Source organism: Sebastes fasciatus, chromosome 3 (genome assembly GCF_043250625.1).
Source record: "Sebastes fasciatus isolate fSebFas1 chromosome 3, fSebFas1.pri, whole genome shotgun sequence".
Lineage (NCBI taxonomy): Eukaryota > Metazoa > Chordata > Actinopteri > Perciformes > Sebastidae > Sebastes > Sebastes fasciatus.
The window spans coordinates 7,481,478-7,502,451 of record NC_133797.1 but is presented as its reverse complement, the minus strand read 5'-3'; the positions used below and the strand labels follow the sequence as shown (position 1 = coordinate 7,502,451).

Genomic DNA, 20,974 nt, shown 5'->3' with positions numbered 1-20,974 from the left:
TATTTGTATCTGCAACTAGCAGCCACGTCGCTTGGCTGTTCTGTCAAAGCAAAGGCTGCACGGATACAGTACAGGCATTCTCACTCCCAACTCGTCAACTACGGCATCTTAGTCAATGGCAGTACGCTTAAAACTATGACCCCCTAGGTACCTCTCTAGTGTCAGGCACAGTGTGTCAGTTTCTGCTCATTACATGCATACACTGTCTTTTCAAAATAAACTTCTGTGTTCACAGGAAACTACTTGGTTGGGTTTTGGATTCAAATAAATATGTTTGTTATGTAGTTAAGGATGTTATGTAACGTCAAGTAACTAAAATAAGTCAACATTCATCAACCCACCATAACTACGGACACATAGAGCATCATAGATTGAAGTGTAGGGCCACCTGACTAAGCTGCCATATTTGACGAGTTGGGAGTGAGAATGGTCTGGTATAGGACTGGTGATTTCTGAACCTGGTGTTGCATTGTTCTGATGTTTGTGTTTGGATTCACTGGGCCAGATGGCTCATAGCTTATCATGCATTTCATTTATGATGGTTTTGGTTTCTATCTTTTGTGTTGTTGTGGTGTTTTTGTGATCACCTGTCAATCAAAGGTTGACCAGTACTCCACACCTTTTGATGATATGAGAATATGAAATGGATGATAATATTCATCATTCAAACATCCTTGTTTTTCAGCATTACTATGATGTGTTAGCACTACTGAATCTCTGCTACTATGATGTGTTAGCACTATTGAATCCCTGAAATTGCAGAAGTATAATTTATCATTGTTTTAAAATGTCCATTAATCTCCAAATAATCTATATCCTGCCCAAACGGCTCCTTCTTCAGTCTGTTTTTCCTTGATCTCTCCTCAATAACTTGACATGTCTTCATCAGTCTATATATGTCACACAATCTATTTTTCTCTCTCTCTCTCTCTCACTCTTCTCTTCTCCCCCTCTCCCTCCATTTCGGTCCTCCCACATCAATCCCCTGCTGGATAATCTGCTGCTGTAATCTGCAGTCATCTGTCATTGTTTCTGGATGGGACATTTGCAATGAGGCCAGATTATCATCTCATACCGTGACCTGACCAGGGGAGGACGAGGCAAAATACAACCACTCATACACAGATGGACACACGCACGCACGCACACACACACCGAACACACACACACACACACACACACACACACACACACACACACACACACATACACACACACACACACACACACACACACACACACACACACACACACACACACACACACACACACACACACAGTGTTACAATAGAAATATGCCTGTTTTGGAGAGATTGCTGAAACAGGCAGTGGCCAAGTGAAACTAGGCAGGTGCAGGCCACTGCAGTGGAGAAGTATGAATGAAAGTTTTCTTGGAAACCGGGAAGTAGTCTGTAGTAGTAATAATACGGGACCGGAATGTTCTTTTGAGACACAAGGAGTCATCTTGTGATCGAAGAAAATACATTTATGATCACCAGTAGGTCCTCCCAACGGATGTGGTCAACCTCTAGACCCAAAGAAAAAACTAGGTTTAATGTATGACCACCCATGTGTGTGTCGCCACAAACATGTTGCTTAAAATTAAAAGACTGTAATATTAAGAAATTTAGTGGCAACGCAATTTGTGGCATCATCAATGTGCAGGTTAAAATCCCCAACTAATACCACTCTATCCAGCTTGATAATAGAAGTCAGAAAGTCAGTGAACTCAGATAAAAACTGACCTGATGGACTGGAAGGACGATAAATTAAAACTGATTGAAAAAGTCAATTCATGAGAGAACTACAGACAAGCACACAGAAGGCCAACGCACGCACACTGTCGCCACTCCTGTTGTCACTCCTGTCATCACTTATGCCATATCACAATATTACAAGTATATCGTATAATATGTCGAAAAAAAGAGTAGGAATATACATTCTTCGGTTTTATTCAAAAGACGTTTGTACGTGTTGTTGAAGCGTTGGAAGTGAACCCGCCGCTGCTGGCGTCTAATCTCGGGGGCAGCGCTCGGCAGACCAGCCAGGGCCGATGGCTGCTGAACAGCGATCTCTGCGGTCGACACTAAGGCACTCGAAGCCGTCGTCGTAAAGATCTGTCCCTAAGAGGTTCTTGAAGCGGCAACTCCATCAGTGGGCAGAGAAGAGAAAGGAACGGCTGGCAGCTAGGAACACTTCCTTATATACTGTGGGGTCCGCACATATTCAGGTAGGTACGTCCTGATTATATGGCTATGTTTATGCAAACCTCAGTGGGCGAATGCATGCTCGTGATTGGGGGAGAGTATTACCCATAGAGTCCAGTAGAGGGTGGAGCCTGTGTGAGTTAGAACACAGTTCAACATGAAATAAACTCATGGATGGATGGATGGATGAGACCTAAATAAACTTGTAAGAGAGATAATTAGCTTCAGCTGTGTGACACTTTAGTCATCCCATCACCTAATTTAGGTGAAGGGATGAGGGGCGCTGGAGAAGGCAGGGGATAGGCAGGCTGACGAGCAGGGTGGAACGGCTGGGGGAATGAGCTGAGGCGGCGTGTGAAGATGGCTCGATGAGAGGCTGGCACTGGACTACAATGTTAGCAAAAGGAGGCACGAGGAAAAAGCACAAGAATCACTCTTGTAACTACTGGTACAGAGCGGCCGAGAGTATTCCACATAGTAGGCAGAACAATCTGGCGACGACTGGCAGGAAAACTGTGGGTTGATTAGGTTGATTGTAGACAGGTGCAGAGTGAGACTAGGTGCCTGATGAGGAAGCCGCGCCCACACCACGCCACACCCACCCACACACACACACACACACACACACACAGACACACAGACAGACAGACAGACAGACAGGGGAGGAAGAGAAACAGGGGAAAACAGAGAACACAGGAAAACACAGGGAAACCACCGGAGTCACGGCCAGAGCCGTGACACTGTGGGGCAACTCTCCATTGAAAACATGTTATTAATGTTCTCTTTTACTGTCCAACTCATCTTACAACTACACCTGCTCTTAACTTATGGATCATTACAGTTGATGAAAATCAATAATTCTGTACTGTCACCACTGTTGGGAAATACATTGTAAAAATATGTCCAAACTATAGCTCCACCATCAGTCATTTTGAAGGAATGAATGAATACAATTGTTTGTAAGATTTCTGTGGAGAGAGCATGTGCTCTCTTTTTCCATCCTGCACAAGGCCCATCAAAAGTAATTACAATGCAGAAACGGTATCTTTTAAGAAGCTCATAGTAATCAATGAACATCTCTCCTCCCACGGAAAGTACAAGCAAGTCCCTGCCTGAACACCATCTCCTGTAGCTCCTGACAGGAATCTGCTGAAGCTCTCCTAAATATCACAAGAGATGAGAGTCATTCATAAGAAAGATAATAAAACGCTTTTACTCCTAGGCCTAAAAGTTGGACCAACGTTGCACCCCAGACTTCTTAACCAGTTGTGAGTGATTTCCTGTTCTGAGACTCTTGATAAATATGGGCCCCGGTTTGGTACTAACGAAATTATCTGGCACTTTATCTGCTAAACGCTCCACTATTTTATTATCATCAGCTAGTTTCAGACTGTGTCTTTCTGCTCTTTGCTGCTGAGCAGGTAGTGTAGCCTGCAGTGGGTTTATCAGAGCTTTTTTTTCTGAAAACAGCTGCCTCCTGCTGGAAACAGAGTTGATGAGAGCCATGAGTCACAATAGTGTCACTCAATGAGATCTAGAATGGTATTACGTTAGTATAAAGTTCCTTTAAACAGTCTACAGTACATGTAGGCAGTATACTGTCTACATGTGGCCAAACAAACCAGCCAGACTGTTCAGTGTGAGTCTCTCTTCTTTTACAAGTTTTGTTGAAATCCAATCAGTGATAGCTGTGTGATGATGAACATATGAACAAACATTCAACCTCAACCCTGACTTCACCAGGAGAAAAAAACAGAATAACAGAGGCAGACAAAAGAGAAGACAAATGAAAAGAATGAGGAGGGATTGAAATAAACATGAGAAAACAACAAGGAAGAGAAAAAGAAAGGGAGTCCGGGAGAGATGGGGGAAGATATACAGGTTACGACAGAAATAACACAAACAGGAAGTTGGTGTCAACGGCAGAGGAAACCACATCTCTGCACTTAGTAACCCCCCTTTGTCTCTCACTGCCTCCTCCTCCTCCTCTCTCTCTTTCACATTTTCCATTCACCTACTTCTAAGACAACAAATGAGGTCAAACACAACTTAGATCATTTTACTGAAGATAAAAAAGTTCACAATATTAATCACAAATCACGAGTCAACAAAAGAAACAAATCGAATCGTATAATGTCAGTGAATGAGATGTTATTGAATCAATATTCTCAGACGGTTTCTTATAAAAAATGTTTTCTCTAATTAAAGGAATATACCAACATTTTGGAAACTTTTTCAGTTTTATCGCTGTTTATCCAGTACAGAGTTCGGTCCAGAATGTGCTTAGTCTAGTTTAACAGAAAGACTGGAAGAAGGGGGAAACTACTAGCCTAGATAAGAGTGAAAAATACACCGTCTAACAGGCACAAAGCTGTCTGATGTTGTAGCTTGTTAGAAAACAAGCTAGTCACCAATATATCTACAGTGTCCATCAAAACAGGCAGCACCATTCAGGACTTTTTGAGATGCAGTCACTGCATTGGACGAAGGATCCCCGCTATCACTGACCGTCAATGATGGCTAATAAGTGGTTTTCCAAAATAGTGTATGGTTCCATTAAAATATCCCATCTTCATATAACTTTAGTCAGGTTGATAGAACTCGTTCTGGTGTCATTTATAAAAAGGGCTGCTGTAAGGTTAGATACGATACGATACTATACATTGATGGTTGTAAATACTGACTATTTGTTAAAAGCTGAAGTTTTAGCACGTGATGCAGCAAATCAAGCAGGTATATCAACAGGTGAATGATCAACTTTACATGATCTGGAATAATTGGTAAGCATTTCCTCGACAAACAGAGGTGATATTACTGTCAAAGATACAATACATAAATAGTCACATGTGAAAACATATGTTTAGCCCACATATAAACGATGATGATGATGATGATGATGATGATGCAGGAAGAAGACAGAAGGCGTGTCAGAAGTTGTAATCACTGTTCCTGTTGGATGAAGGCTCTCTGCTGTCACTGACTGCCAGTCGCTCCAGAGCTGCTTGGACAACACACAGGGAAAGCAGCCATATGTAAACCAATAGAATGACTGCTGGAGGAGCAGTGAGCTATAACTGTATGACTGTATGGTTGGTTTAACTTTCTAAGTGTGTGTATGTGTTACCAGGGTAGGACAGTCTCTTCTCTCCATCATTGTTTTTAACTGTAGTAGTTTTTCCTCGATGGTAAGACACTGTAACAGAGACAGAAACAGATGAGAGACAAACTTAAATGGATAAATTTGGTGTTATTCGATATTGTTCTTATTGTCAACCAATCTCATGTGCAGACCCAAACCAACAAAGTGTTAGTCCTTCTCTCAATATATTCTGACTTGCTTTGGCTCCGGCCAGAAAACATTCACGCCTTCAGTGCTTTGTTGTAACTTTTTTGACATTCAAAAGTGGATAAAAGCAGATGAATTAGCATTCATATAAGACCTATAGCTGAAGGATATGCACCTAGTAGTGCAGCAGTCAGGTGCACTGTGCCCATGGTGTGAAGTGTCACTGCCGCCCGTTAGCTGCCAACTACTACAACTAGCAACACCATCACAGGGGAGGGGAGGTGTTGGTGCTGCAACTAGTACCGACAGCTCGGGAGTCATTTGCGCTGCAGTTACAGTAACTATAGCGTTATGCTGCAGCAGCAGCATTCAGAGATCTCATTATCTCTGCCAAGGCCGAAGGCCTAGGAAGGAGGTTGTGTTTTCACCAGCGTTGGTTTGTTTGTTGGTTTGTTGGTTTGTTGGTTTGTTGGTGTTGTTGGTTTGTTGGTTTGTTGGTTTGTTGGTTTGTTTGTTGGTTTGTTGGTTTGTTGGTTTGTTGGTTTGTTGGTTTGTTTGTTGGTTGGTTTGTTTGTTTGTTTGTTGGTTTGTTGGTTTGTCCTCTTGGAGGATAACTCCAAAGGTCCGCGATGGATTTGGATAACAATTTTTGGAAGGGTGGAGTGTGGCACAATGAACAATCCATTCGATTTTGGTGGCGATCCGGATCATGATCCGGCTTCGGGATTTTTTTTTAATAACTCCATTTCAGCCTGTACATGAAACCTGCCTTGGCGGAGGTCTGCGATCTCCGAGTGCACTTTTAGTTTAATTTATGCAGCTTTCTGCACCGGCTCCGTGCAGGCTCACATCTCATTACCTACGCTTAGCACTTAACATTGCATACCTTGACTTAGGAGGTGGCGGTCAGACATTTATATATGTCTATGATGGCGGTACGCAATAAGAAGTAAGGGTACTCATGTGGACAAAAATCGGAAGTACCGGTACTCAGAGTGGCTCATTTCAGGTACTGAGAGGGATGGTTCAGATTTTTTTAAGTGGGGTTGTATGAGGTACTTATCCATAGTCAGTGTATTACCCACAGTAGACGGACTGCTCAGGGAAAGTGCTGCAGTGACGTAGTTTAAAGCTCGAAAGAGACACAGAGGGCGGGCGGGCAGGAGAGGAGGTGGATGGGTCAGACAAACACAAGGCTTTCATCCAGGAGATCGCTGTTTGTGACCTGTGTTCACAACGTCAAGTCACATTTTCACTGTAAAGACATAGTAATTTTAAGCCCAACCATGTAGTTATTTCCTAAACCTAACTATAGTGGCTTTGTTGCCTGAATCTAAGCGTGTTTTTGTTTAATTCAAAACATAAACCATGTGTTTACTGCGACCAAAAAGTGAAACTGAGGGGTCTGACAAAGTGTCAGTATGTGACGAGTTGGAATGAAAACGTGTTGGCTTTCTTCAAAGCCACCAGACTCCTTTGAAAAAAACAGTAATTTTACCTTGCAGAACACGGGAGTTGCTGGTCTACCGCTGCCTCGATCAGTTAGGTTGTTTGTGTTATTGTGTGACTTTTGTGAATCCTATCTAACCCTTTAAAACACCGAAGGAGTCTCTTCAGGGCTTTGAAGAGAGCATAGATGAATATGACGGCTTCAGTTCCCCGTCTGAAAGGGCTGTCTGATGGCGAGGTAAAGTGGTTAAAATCTAAATACACTTAAACTGATGATTTTTTTTATTTTTTTAGGTGTCTAAAATCCTTTTTTGCTGCTGCCCCCGTCCACAGTAGGATGGGTGAAACAAACACAAGACTTTCAACCAGGAGACCGCTGTTCGTGTCCCGTGTGAAACTAAAAGCAAGGTTGACTAATTCGTCACGTCAGTTTTTAGTCACGTGACTCGTCGGTATCATCAGCTTCATGTGTCACGTGAGTCGCTAGTCAGTGAAGTTAACGCCAACCGCGACTGTTTCCTAACCCTACCTAAGTGGTTGTTTTGTCTAAACTTAATTTCCTTTGAAAACGGAAAGGACACTATGCATGTAACGAGCGTGTATTGACACGCCGTCCATGGTCCATCCTAAAGTAAGGCTAGAGGGGAACCCCGTTCGATGGTCTCTGATGCCGATGCCGAGGGACGCTGACCAAGTGGTGGTATTTGACGAGTTGGGAGTGAGAATGTGTTGTCTACAGCAGTACAGTGTATGAGTGTGTGTGTGTGTGTGTGACTCACCACTGTGACTCTGTGTAGGTCCAACCCAGCGATTCTGCCTCCTGTTTGAGACTGAAAACCAATAACACAGCAACTAAACCACAGAACATGCATGTAAATAGTGATAATTCATAGAGCTATCAGCTGTAAAGTTGTAGTCATCATTAGCAATGAACTTCCTGTTTTTGTGAAACATGGTGAGGCCTTGTGTGTTTTGTACTGCAGAGACATGAATATGATGTGTTGCATGTTGCTAAAGACTAATAGATTTGACTCGAACTGGGGATGTTTTTGCGGCTAGATGCTACTAAGTGCAAAATATTTTTCATATATGCATGAAATTGATCCTTAAAGTCCCAGAAAACATATTTTCTAAATCAGCTTCTTACTATCAGCGATGGGTTTCTACATGAACACAACCTTTTCTGTCAAAGTTACAACAGTTTGGATTTTTTTGCATGAGAGATTCCAGATTTTCAGTTTTTTCTCTATACTGTTGTCACTGGTTTGAGGTTGGCAGGACTCCATTTAGAAAAATGTGACGTCACATTCCTCCATGCACCAATCAGTATTTAGCAGCATTTAGGATAGCAGTTAGGTCATTGTCAATCAAATCTGATCAAACCACATCAATACAGTCTGTACTATTGTGTTCTGTTCTATTGACTCTATTGAGTCTATTGACTGACTGTATTGTGTCAGTCTGACCGAATCCTTTGGCTTTAAAACAACAGCCCTTCTTGGACATAATCTTTAATCTGACCAGTCCTAATCTGAAAATATCAGAGTTTTCAGGTCAGTAAGTACTGATTGCATACAATCATGTTTGTATGCAATCAGTACTTACTATATGCACATGTGTCTTTTGTGTGTGTGTGTGTGTGTGTGTGTATGTGTGTGTGTGTGTGTGTGTACTCACATCTCTTCTGTAGGGCTTTGACGGTGGGTTTGGTGAAGCGGAACAGTAACAGGAACAGCAACACACAGCACAGCAAAGCTGTCACCACTTTGTAGCCCTGCAGCTGCCCCTGTAGGCCATCATCTGGGATGACCTCAACTAGACACACACAAGAACACACAGACACAAGTACATGGGTGTAAACACTTTTGGTTTCACACATTGACAGGAACAGCAGAGCTAGACATCACGGTTAAAGCTGTGTGCTAACTCTGTCACAGACAGGAAACGTTATCGTATTGCAATAACGTGCGGTCAAGCTGGCCGTCGCTCTCATCTCCGTGGTCAAATGGGCCGATGCTACAACTGTAGAGAACCCATATACTGACATTTATGTTAAATGCATTCAAACGGCCCCGATGGAGCTGACCATGGATTTATAAAGAAAACGGAGCTGACGGTAAGATCTAGCGACAGATTTAGAGAAGGCAGCGGAAGTATACATGTGTAGGGTACTCTATATACAAAGTACATACAGTATATGGAAAAAAGATGAATTGGATTATATTCACCAGAAATATAAAGCATGTTACCTGTGTCTCTTATAAATTAAAAAAGAAACTGCCATTAATTTGTGAGGGACATGTCTTTATTATTTGATTTTTGGGTTGCTGGAAAAAAAATTAATAATGACTGACAATTACCCAGATCTGGCATAAGCAGCCACCACTCCTTGACCCCAGCCGAGTGGGGCTGAAAAGATGCACCTTAACTGCAATCTGTATATATGTATATGTCTATTTATATACACACCATAGAGTATGTCCATATTTGTATACTGTCTTAATCAGCACTTTACTAGTTTGCACTCTGGTTGGATGCAAAACTGCATTTCGTTGTACTTGTACTATGTGCAATGACAATACAGTTGAATCCAATCTAATCTAATATTGCAGCGTTCCTAAAAAGTGACAAGTGTAACGTGCTGAAAGTTGTATTGAATGTCTGGCCATATTCCATATTCTTAGTCCTCTACTTATTTTATTATATATTTTTGGATCAGAATGTTTCTGATATAAATCAGATTTCTCTTATTCTTCATGACAATATGGATGCATTTGAGATGTTTGGTTTCTGTTCTGTTCTCAAACTGGTGTCACTACTAAAATGTCCAAACAATATCAGACCTAATCTTACAGTGTTAAAGTTTATACAACAGTGGTATTGCACGCTCCTGCAGTTATGCACTGCATCATGTTAGCCTCTTAAAGGCAGCAGAGTATAAAATGTCAACCCACACAAGGACATGAAATGAGTTCACTACAGACACACATCCACAGACAGTAGACCAACCTGTGCAGCGGATCCTCAGTGTCTCACACTCGGGCCTCTTCTCTGCTCCTGTGTCTGTGATGTCATAACCATTCAGCTTGTTTTTGCCTTTGACCCAGTGCAGTGCGTCTTTACAACCTTTCTTGTTTTCACACACATTTCTTAAAACACTCTGGATGTTTGTTTCACTGCCGTAACAGACAGGCGAGGAGGAGTTGTAGGGATGATTGAGGATCAGGTTAACGTCCCCCACACATTTACTCCATGTGATTGTGAGGAGGCCCAGGTCAGGTGCAGAGATGCTGGGGCTGGAGGTGGAGCAAGCAGTGGTTGCTGGAGTAGTTGGAGTGGTCTGATTGGGGAAGGTAGTCTCTGTGGTGTTTGGCCCAGATTTTGTTTGGACTGATCTTGATTCTGGGAGACAAGGACAGTTAGTATGGAGCGCTCACTGCTACACTAAGAGGAGCATCGCTCTGTTCTGGCCCAATATAGTGTAAAACCAAACTGAATTAGATTCCTGACCCCCTGATGTTCAAATCTGAGTTCATTTGTTGACACCAACACAACTGCATTATTGTAAACTGAAGCTGCTGATAATCAGGAACTTCACATTTGATCTCTTATCAGAATTGTTATGGTTTAAGTTTGATTCATTCATGGGAGTTTCTCTCACCAGTGTTCTGTCACTGTTCTGCTAGTAATCACGTTCATTTGCTCGTCCTTCAGTATTACAATGGAATGTCTCACAGCAAGTAAACGTTTTAGCCTCTCGGGCAACATACAAGCTAGACTAGATTGTTGGTGGAGGCTGTATGCATCCTGAAAGTAAAAAAAGTAAGATGGAAATGAAAACATGTATTCAGTTCATAGAGTCATTGTTGACATTGGGTCTGTCCATAGGCCCCACAAGTACCAAATTATGTTCGCTGTCTTTTAATTTGTCCAGTTTGCTTACAACATTATTTAGACCAAAGCAGTTTGTACAAATAACCTTCATATAAATAAACTAGAAGTGCACTCGGAGAGTGCAGACCTCCGCCAGGGAAGGTTTCATGTACGTCGGTTTTGTTTAATTCACAGTATTAAGCACATGTTTACTACGACCAAAAGGTGACGGCGAGGGTACCTGACAAAGTGTGAGTATGTGACGAGTTGGGATGAGAACGTGTTGGCTGTGCCGACCTGTTATAATTAGTTGTTTGACTCCAGTTGCTGCTTGTCTAGTGTGTATTTTATAATTTGAGATATGATAGTTATGTACCAAAGATGAGGAGAAAGCCTATAATATTCTTCAAATATTGTGGTCTCTGCTTGGAGTCTCACAATCTTTCTGGTTCCTGTTAGGAGATAAATTAACTTTGGTTAATAATTGTCTTCATGACTGAATTTACTACACATGTATGGGAAAGCAATAAATGTATCCTACTAACTAACTAAGTATTGTGTGTGTGTGTATCACAGCCTGATATCTCTTCTTGCTGTGAGCCATAGAGCCCCATCAGTGAGCCTCACTGTTGTTCCTTCATCCCCATGAACACACACACTGTAGTTTATTCTGACTCTATCCCACACACACACACACACACACACACACACACACACACACACACACACACACACACACACCGTCCTGCTGCCACTCTCACTTACTACAGCACCACATGTGGATTAATCCGTTGCTGAAAATAGTCCCCAACAACGTCAATATTTCCTCCTGTTGTTTGTTGAAATGAACAACAGTTTTAGGAAATGACGGAGCCTTTTAAAAACGTAACTATATATTTGTGAGGTGTTTTTTAAGATTTTGGTCTTCAACCAACTTTTCAACCCCAAGGCTTGGGGATCACAATTTAAATTGTGTGATAGTCTGGTTTAAACCCTGATCACAGCTATATAATCCTCAAATCCTGTAGCCTCTGCACTTCGCACCATGAGGAGGCCTCTTTAAAACAAATACTTACAGTATCACAGCAGGTTACATCTCATCAATGTTCAATGCATAAGAAATCATTTTGTAAAAGTTTGACCCATCAAATGTCTCAAATGTGTGTAATACTGTGTGTGTGTGTCTTTGTGTTTGTGTGTGTCAGCTGATGCCACTGAGAGCTGTATTATGCAAGCAACAAAACAGCTATTGGTGGCACAGCCCGTTCTCATTCAGGGTGTTAAATGCCGAAAGGAAACTCACCGGGCGTTCCATTAACTAAGATGTAAACTCATCCAGAGGTGGATGGTCCAACAAACACAGGGTTTTCATCCAGGAGACTGCTGTTTGTGTCCCGTGTGTCACATCACAATCAGCTGCTCGTTCATGTCCCGTGTTCACAACGTTCAGCGTAATTTTTACTGTACTAACGTAGTAGTTTAAGCCCAACCACGTAGTTCTTTCCTAAACCTAAACTATAGTGGTTTTGATGCAGAAAATAAAGTGACGCCAAGGGGTTTAAAGGAGTTAAAAGCCATGTGAAGTCTGCTATGTAATCAATACGATTTTTAAATAGAAGAGGCTAAGAGGGTGATGTGGGCAGCGGTCTTAGTCTCAGTAACCTGGCTGAAGAGTTCAGTACATTTCTCACATGTTAAAGCAGATGAACCAGTCGTTACGATAGTACAGATGTTCACATGACTGAGCAGCTCCTCGGTGTGGCCGGCTTACTGACTGCAGAACAGCTCAATCTTTTTAAAAAAAGCTTTTTATTAATTTAAGCACATCATTTTATTTCCAACATGTATCATCTCTTTAATGTTATTGCTTCCTGTTTTTTTATATTACTTTTGGATGTTATGTTGTTATTTCCATTTTAACTTGTATTGTAATTGTCAGATTTTATTTTACTGCAGTCCTGATTGTTTTTTTTATTCCTGATTCAACCATGTAAAGAACTAAGAACTGTATCTTTGTTTTGAAAGTTTATTAATATTATTATTATATTATTATTATTAGAGTCGGGCCCTAAAAATTGAGCCCCTCGTTCATTTTTTGTGTTTTATAGGCCGTGTACTTTAACAAACTCCTCCTAAAAGATTTAATCAGATCGACTTAAATTTGGTCAGGACCATCTTAAGACCTTCAGGATGAAAAGTTATTTAAATGGTGAGTTTTCATCGAACAACCTGACCGTGACGTGGCGGCCATTTTGCGCCATTCGCCATGAAACAGGAAGTTGTTGTAACTCCACTATACATGGTTTGATCTGCCCCAAATTTCTCTGTCATGATGGTGGTCCAGTCCAGAGGACATGTACATGTCCATATTGAGTCACACTCATATATATGTATATATACTGTATGTGTATGTGTGTGTGTGTGTGTGTGTGTGTATACATATCATGGTTCAACTAATATGTTTTGCTGATCCCATAATTTTTTTTTATTCAGCTGACACGCTATAATGTTACATTTTAATTTTTCACTTTTTTCACTTAATAAAACTATTTAGAATAATTTCAAATTTATATCATGATATAAAATTGACTCAAAAGCCGGTTCACATATGTTCTCATTTACCCATCCTGGTATGAAGCCATGTAGATATTTAGTTTTCACTGGGAACTGTTTTCTATCAAAACTGGTTCTAAATAAAAACTGTGAGAAAAGTTGTTTTTCCAAATGTCACTTTTTGATGCTCTAAACACCACAAACCTGTTTCTATTCAGCGCCGCTGTGTTGGGGGGGAGGGAGGTTAGCAACACAAGTTTCAGCGGCATGGATTTCAAAGCTTCAAAGCTTCTGCAAACAGAACTGAAACTATCTGCATGGCTAGATACCACCACGAGTAAATGTGAAAGTGTGTGTGTGTGTTTTAATTTGGGTGGATCAGTGGTGAGTTTTTAAACTTCTATTAAAAGTAGTTTTCCGTTCGTGTTCTGAGAGAGCTGTTTTTTTCTCTTTCTTCTCCTCCTGGGCCGTCAGGCAGCTCTTATTATACTCTTTATATACTTTACAGTACGTGTGGTCAGCAGTAGTTGAGGCTACACTTCAACAAACTCACTTTATTTGGTTTGACAGGTAACTGATAACTGTAACATTGATAACGCAATGTACTTTTTTTCTATAAATAAAACAATTACATTCTGAGAACTTAGAATATGTGTACACAATATGAAATGCTCCACAAAACAGAAATGGATTCTGTAATCTAGTGAGATTGGCTAGTATCAAGTGAAAAACATTGTGGTCAACAAAATGTCCTTTTTAAGAAGTTGAGCCACTATGAAGTACCGTACTATCTGCTCTTCAAACAAGTCAAAAAGACTATGACTGTATTCAAAACCGTTTACTACATACTACTAATGAACGCAGTATGCAGTATGAAACCATTGAATTCATTTATTTAGCGGTATGCTAGACCAGGCTTTAGCCTTTAAAGCAGCTCTTAAAGCACTGGACAAAAAAACAAACTCATACCACTATTACAATATTATCGAACAATACAACTTAGATTTTTTTGTTTATGACCAATGTTTGTTTACTTTATAAGATATTGCAGGTTTAGCTCCCCCATCCCTTAAACAATGTATTCTAACAGCTCATGTTGAAATAGACAACCAGGATCATCAATGAGGGGAGACGGGAAATATAAAACATTGATCCACAGCATTTACTCAAACTGCTTTTTCAGTTACAGCTGAGGTTCCCAAACCTTTTCTGCAGGGCCCTATATATATATATATATATATACAAATATATAACAACACTGTTCAACTGAAGTCGAGTTTATATTTGGACATTTGAAACATTTAATTACAACGGCATCACGACGGCATCACCCGAATGTGTCGATTAGCGGAGTGAAACAGAAGCAGACTGGACGGAGAGTCCGTGCCCCCACAGCGTTCACGCAGCCTCCCACTGCAGATTCACACTGTGCCAAAGTAATATCTAATGCTATAAGAGTGTATATCGCTGCGTATACGACCCCACTCGATCGTAAACAATACAGAATTAAAGCATATGGTCAAAGTGCGTGAGCCTTCACGTGTGAATGTTAGTCTGTTGTGCCTGCCCTGTTTAAACTAGCATAAGCAGCAGTTGATGATTTACCAACAGCCTTCAGGTGGAACATTACATTTACATGACAGACATTTGTGATTTAAAATTTAAAATTAATTTTTTCTTATTGACAATATGTCAGTATTTGAGTGTTATAGTAAGAATTATGATCAATGAGCCACGGTTGAATGAGTGGGAGATAAAGACGTATATATAGTATAGTTCTGGTTGATCTTATGCTTCAATTTATGTTGATGGCCTTAGTCTATAATTACATCATATATATATATATATTGGAAAATCTGATTACTTTCGATGAATTTAAAACATTAATGAAAGACCTAGAAGCAGAGTCAATCGGGAGCTGTCTGTGTTTCTGAATACTTTCACTTTAACGTTGGCTTCAAACACTTGATTTTAATGTGTTTTGTATGATATTATGCTACGTATTTATTTTGCATTTGTTTTATGTTGTGGCGTCTGAAACTTTATGTTTAAATGCTGCTGTCTTGGCCAGGTCTCTCTTGCAAAAGAGATTCTTAATCTCAATGAGTACTACCTGGTTAAATAAAGGTAATATATATATATATATATTTATATATACACATTTATATGAAAATAACAAAGCTGCATTTTTTGTTTGTACTAATTACTGTAGAAGACCTATTCTTTCAATTAAGATTTGTCAATGAAGAAGTGTTTATGTTCCTTATGTAAGCCATACTTTTGTTAAGGCAAACATTTGTTAACTTATTTTTGCCAAATAAATGAAAAGCATGTTGAAATCAGAACATGACCTCCTCGCTGTAACATAAATGTACCAAACTGAACCGAAAACCGTGATTTGAACCGAATCGTGAACTTTGTGAACCATTCCACCCCTAATATATATATTTTTATATATATAAATTTTTTTTAGTGAAATGACAATGACATGATCCCTCAGCAGCTTCCCATCCATGAACACAGGCTGTATTCGAAACCGCATACTATACTAGTAGTACGTACTGATTTGGCCAAAATGTAGTATGTAGTATGCGAACAAAAGCAAAATCTACAGTATGCCAAAATTACCCGGATGTCGTACTGATTTGGAAATAATCTCCAGTCTGCATCGGACCAGTCTACCTCGCCTACTGTATCCCACAATGCAAAGCGCCGGACCGCTACAGGCTACGGTTACAACAATAGCAGTCAAAAACTGCATGTTTTTTACCTTTTTTGTAGCCATTTCATCACTAAATTCAATTCTGAAAGTTTTTGAGGCGAGAAATTAACTGTAGATTATTAATATCGGCAGTTTTACGAAGTTAGAAGGCGACATTTTGTCCACAAACTGCCGTAGCTAGCGCCTGCCGCGGTCACTGCCACCAAGCCGGGTAGTCACGCTCAGAGCTGGCTGGAGCTCTATAAAGACCGGTCTGTAGACGAGAGGCTGTTATTTCCTTGTTGACGGATAGTTTGTTTAAATATCACAACGCAGATGTCCATTATAAATTAACAGGAACCTGTGTTTATCTGCCTTTTTGAAGTTGAAAAGCTCCACAATCGCCCGCGGGCGTAGCTCGCTGGAGAGCCGGCCACAGAGCAGCAGAGAGGAGAGGGAGGAGGAGAGAGAAAGAGCCTCCTCTGACGGGTTAGAGAGATTCCTGCTGAGACAACATGACCCTTTTTAACATTTCTCTAATATCTGGAGGGAGATCAGTCCTCTGTTTAGTTTCTGTAACTGAAAAAGCAGTTTGAGTAACGTATATGTTGTGGATCAATGTTTTATATTTCCCGTCTCCCCTCGTTGATGATCCTGTTTGTCTCACTTCATTATGAGCTGTTAGAATAAATAGTTTAAACCTGCAGTATCTTATAAAGTAAACAAACAGAACATAAACAACTAAATCAAAGTTTTATTGTTCGATAATATTGCAGTAGTGATACTGCAGTATGCAGTATGTACTGTATACTGCATACTGCGTTCCTCAGTAGTATGCAGTATGCGGTTTCGAATACAGCCACTGACATTGTTTCTGAAGCTAGAGCCACCATCGAGGACTTTTAGGACTCGAAAACAGACAAAGTGTTCGATTTATGATATTCTCTTATTTTTCATCAGCCTTGAGGTGGATTTCAATGCAGACACATTCACTGTATCTAATTATAAATTACAATTTGTATGGCCCTGTTCTGTTCAAGTGTCCTTTTAGTGTAATGCAGTATCAATGATGATTCAGTTCTCCCAAGTGTTGAACCATCCATGTTCTACGATAACGCTGTCACAGTGAGTCAATAACGCCTTAAGTGTCCCACTCGTAGCAGCTGTTACGGTTCCACAACTGCTGTTCCAAGAGGCCCTTACCGAGAGTTCAAACGGAAACACAGCATTTAACAGACAGAACTGCATTGGTGGGAGCATGTTGTTTTAGGAAACGGTGAGATAATGAAATGTGATCCATGAGGGCCAGATCGAGTCAAGTTCCAACCCCCGATGCTGAGAAGTGAGCGTGGAAGTGCACTAGACTCCCATGTTAAAATGAGCAACTTTAGACCTCCATGTTAAAATGACCAACTTTACAGCAGAAATAAACATGTTTACAGCCTGGTACAAAAACGGTTTAGTTCTCTGTTGCTAATTTTCATGACAACTGTATTTTTATATAAATCACCTGTTTAAATTATATTAAGGCTTAAAGTCGGCATAAGTCTGTATTTTTCGTCAGAAATTGTCGCGGCACGTTTAAAAATAAATACGATATCATGTAAAGTTCCTATTGTTATTCATAACGAAAAAATCCTGCAGGTATTTTCATATAAATATTTGGGAGTAATGATTGATCATCTGTTATCTTGGAAAGACCACATTGAATTTGTCTGTAAAAAGACAAAACAAAGAATTGACTTTCTCCGCCGCCTCAGGTCTTTTGGGGGCGAGTAAACAAATTCTTCTTTTGTTTTTTACTTCTGTGATTATGAGTGTCCTGCAGTATTGTTATACTACATGGTACAAGAATTTGTCAACTACTTTAAAGTCAAAACTGCTCCACCAAATGAAAATCTGCTCAAAGATTGTAAGTCAACCCCTTGAGAAACTCTATGAATCAGCCTATCATAATAACATCTTAAGGCTGGCTAACAACATCGCCTCTGACCCCAATCATGTTTTGAACAGTGATTATGAATTGTTACCATCAAATCGGAGATACAGGGTTCCACGATTTAATAAGGTTAGACTGAAGCACTCTTTTGTACACCAGTCAATCCTAAAACTAAATATGGAGCCTAATCCCAGATCAAATGTACGTTAAAGGGCCCTGAATATCGTCTTCTGTGATTGTAATGTTTAAATGTTTGTATCCTTGTTTCTTGTCTTTGTCCTTTTTGTGATGTTGCAAATGGAGCTGCTCTGATGCAAAACAAATTTCAGACCTGTCTGACAATAAAGTATTATCGTATCGTATTATCGTATCGTGTTGTGTAAATCATGTCTACACACTGACTCCAAGACTTTTGTCAGTCATTGAAGTTTTCACAACAGGTTTGGTTTTCTGCGTTTTTTCCACATCCGTCAAAAAGCAAAAGAGGGTTGTTTGAACACTCAGAGGCCACCGTTTGTACAAACGTCATCATCCAAAATGGAATGATTAACTGATTTACTTCATCTCCCAGCACAAAGCACTTTACGATAAAGAAATAAAAGAATACAGAGATGGTGAATTTAAAGATAGATGATGGCAGGTGATGGCAGAACAGCTTGGAATCGGGGGATGGTGGCAAACAAAGTATGTAGGAAAGATTAGACAGCAGTGAGCTCTAGTCAGCTAAATGAGAGTTTATTGCTAATGCCGTTCATTCATTAGCCCTATTTGGGACTACTGCCATCCATTGCACCTACGTAATTCATTCAGTTTTCTCTCGTACTGCAAATGCGAAAAACTCATCGGATTCAGTGTGCAAGGTCTCTGTGTAGCGTTTTTTATCGGTTGACGGATTAAAAAGACACCTACGAAAAATGCGGACTTGATGTGCAAAGACCTTTTATTAAATCACTCTATTTCCTCATTCACAACATCTCTTACCAAAAGGCAGGAAAAGGGTATCCAACATAGGCTCTACATACCTACACAAATATACTATGAACTGTGCTTATCTTTGACCTGTTAAAATCTATTATTGCTTGGTACTTTTTCCTCATTCGCCCACCATATAGAGAGAGGCTAAGTCCCGCTGACAGGATGGTGACGGCTGGAGCCGCCCACTATGAGCTTCACAACGGCTCTTCAGAAACCTACAGGTGACGACATGGACACTTAGTCCATATTTTATACATTTCATGGTTTACGTATGATAACAGATCATGAGATCAGATGTCAAAACACTGCACAGAGGTTTATAAAACTGTGGACAGGATTTTAAATCTAATTGTCTGGTAGACAGTGGGGTTACGGCGTTTATGTCACAAGGTCATCTCGCTGCATATGCACAAATTAGTAATTCATGCTCTCAATATTTCTACATTTGACTGGGTTGATAAACCTGTTTCACTGCAGACAATTTGACTTCACCTAGCACGCAAAGCACAGATCTAATTAACATAAATGGTGAGCTAGCAAGTCATGTCAGTGAGCCAACATACTCTATACCAGGCCACTGGTACAAGAACACCTAAAGGGAATGCAGCAAAAAGTAACGTCATCAGTGACAAGTCCAAATGTGTGCTGTGGGAAAGGTCTCTAGTCTAACAAGTTTATGGCGAAGACGAGCAGCAGATTGAGGTTTCCCTGTTGAACCGGGCCGAGAGGCCTCTGACAGTCGAATTAAATTCAACACCAAAAGAGACAGAACGCCTGGACAACATGAGAACTAACAACAATAAACATACCTTGTAGGTCCAAATGATTTAGAAATACTACGGTGCTTTTATTAGCATATACTAGTGTACGCTAACAGTTAAAGCAACAAGGCAGAACATGTTTTTCAGCTTGACCTATGATAGGAGGTCACACGTTGAGTTGATCTATCGAACAGCTCTAGTTAACACAGTGAACACCACACTTCCTAAATTGTTGCTAAACATATTTATGGAACTGAACACTACAGTGTGTGAATCAAACTCATGTTATATTTTGATGTAATTATAACTCTTCAGGTGATTTTACGACCAAACAAGACATTGGTCAGTAGAACTGGGAGCCACAGATGACAACACATTTTACTACATAGTAAACTCTAAAGTCAACTCTAGCAGCAACAGTCCTCAGGCTAGTGTTAGACTAGCGTTAGACTAGCGTTAGGCTAGCGTTAGGCTAGCATTAGGCTATTGTTAGGCTAGTATTAGGCTAGTGTCGGCACTAACAACTGGCCATTCATCTGGAATTTAGCACAAGCTGGCAACTAGGCAATCCACATTAAAGCTGCTGTTGTGTCGAGACATTTAGACTATCTGGAGAAGATCTTGGTCAATAATGGAAAGTTCTCCATGTGAAGAAGGTTCCTGTCGTAGTGGTAGCCTACTGCCGGTAGTTTTAGGCTTTAATACTGTGCGACTTTTCCGTTCCGTGGGTTGAGGCTGATATTATACCAAACTAGTTTATTTAAGAGTTTTTTAAATTTGTCTATATTCTACGTCCCCAAAAAAGTGTGCACTTACCAGCAGTCATGAGTAAAAGAGTTAAGATGGTCACAACAGTCCTGAGATCCATCACAGTAACAGTGAACGAATGAACGACAAGAAGAGGAAGAAGACAGACAGACAGACAGACAGGGAGTAGGAGGAGGAGGAGGAGGAGAACAGATGACACAAATCAGATCAAGATGCAAACAACAGAAAAACAGATGAGAAAGGAAATGGGTGAAGAGGTGTGTGTATCTCTCTCTCTCTTTCTCTCTCTCTCTCTCTCTCTCTCTCTCTCTCTCTCTCTCTCTATACAGTGAATCACTTCATCCCCGGCCTGCTGCTGCTGCTTGTGCAAAAGTGCAGATTTCCTCTCTTCAAAGCGAGCTTGCAGAAGCGAGGCAGAGAGGGGTGGGGAAAATCAGAAATGATGATAAGAAGGGAGGAAGG

General features: G+C 40.5%; 1 protein-coding gene across 1 annotated transcript; it reads right to left on the bottom strand.

Annotated features, from left to right (window-relative positions):
* Window positions 1-4,252: 4,252 nt before the first annotated feature.
* cd5 (CD5 molecule) lies at window positions 4,253-20,739 on the bottom strand. The gene is made up of 6 exons (XM_074628691.1): window positions 20,561-20,739; window positions 9,952-10,344; window positions 8,620-8,757; window positions 7,722-7,772; window positions 5,332-5,400; window positions 4,253-5,205 (listed from the first exon to the last, which is right to left on the bottom strand). The coding sequence occupies exons 1-6, from the start codon at window positions 20,610-20,612 to the stop codon at window positions 5,135-5,137; spliced, it is 774 nt and encodes a 257-aa protein (XP_074484792.1). The 5' UTR covers window positions 20,613-20,739; the 3' UTR covers window positions 4,253-5,134.
* Between the last annotated feature and the right edge of the window lie 235 nt (window positions 20,740-20,974).

Excerpts from the sequence above, each read along its gene's own strand:
- cd5 (XM_074628691.1), bottom strand. The coding sequence starts at position 20,612 with ATGGATCTCAGGACTGTTGTGACCATCTTAACTCTTTTACTCATGACT. Across the intron at positions 7,773-8,619 it reads CAAAGCCCTACAGAAGAGAT|TCTCAAACAGGAGGCAGAAT; the intron begins GTGAGTACACAC and ends ATTGGTTTTCAG. Across the intron at positions 5,401-7,721 it reads ACCTACACAGAGTCACAGTG|TGTCTTACCATCGAGGAAAA; the intron begins GTGAGTCACACA and ends TCTCTGTTACAG.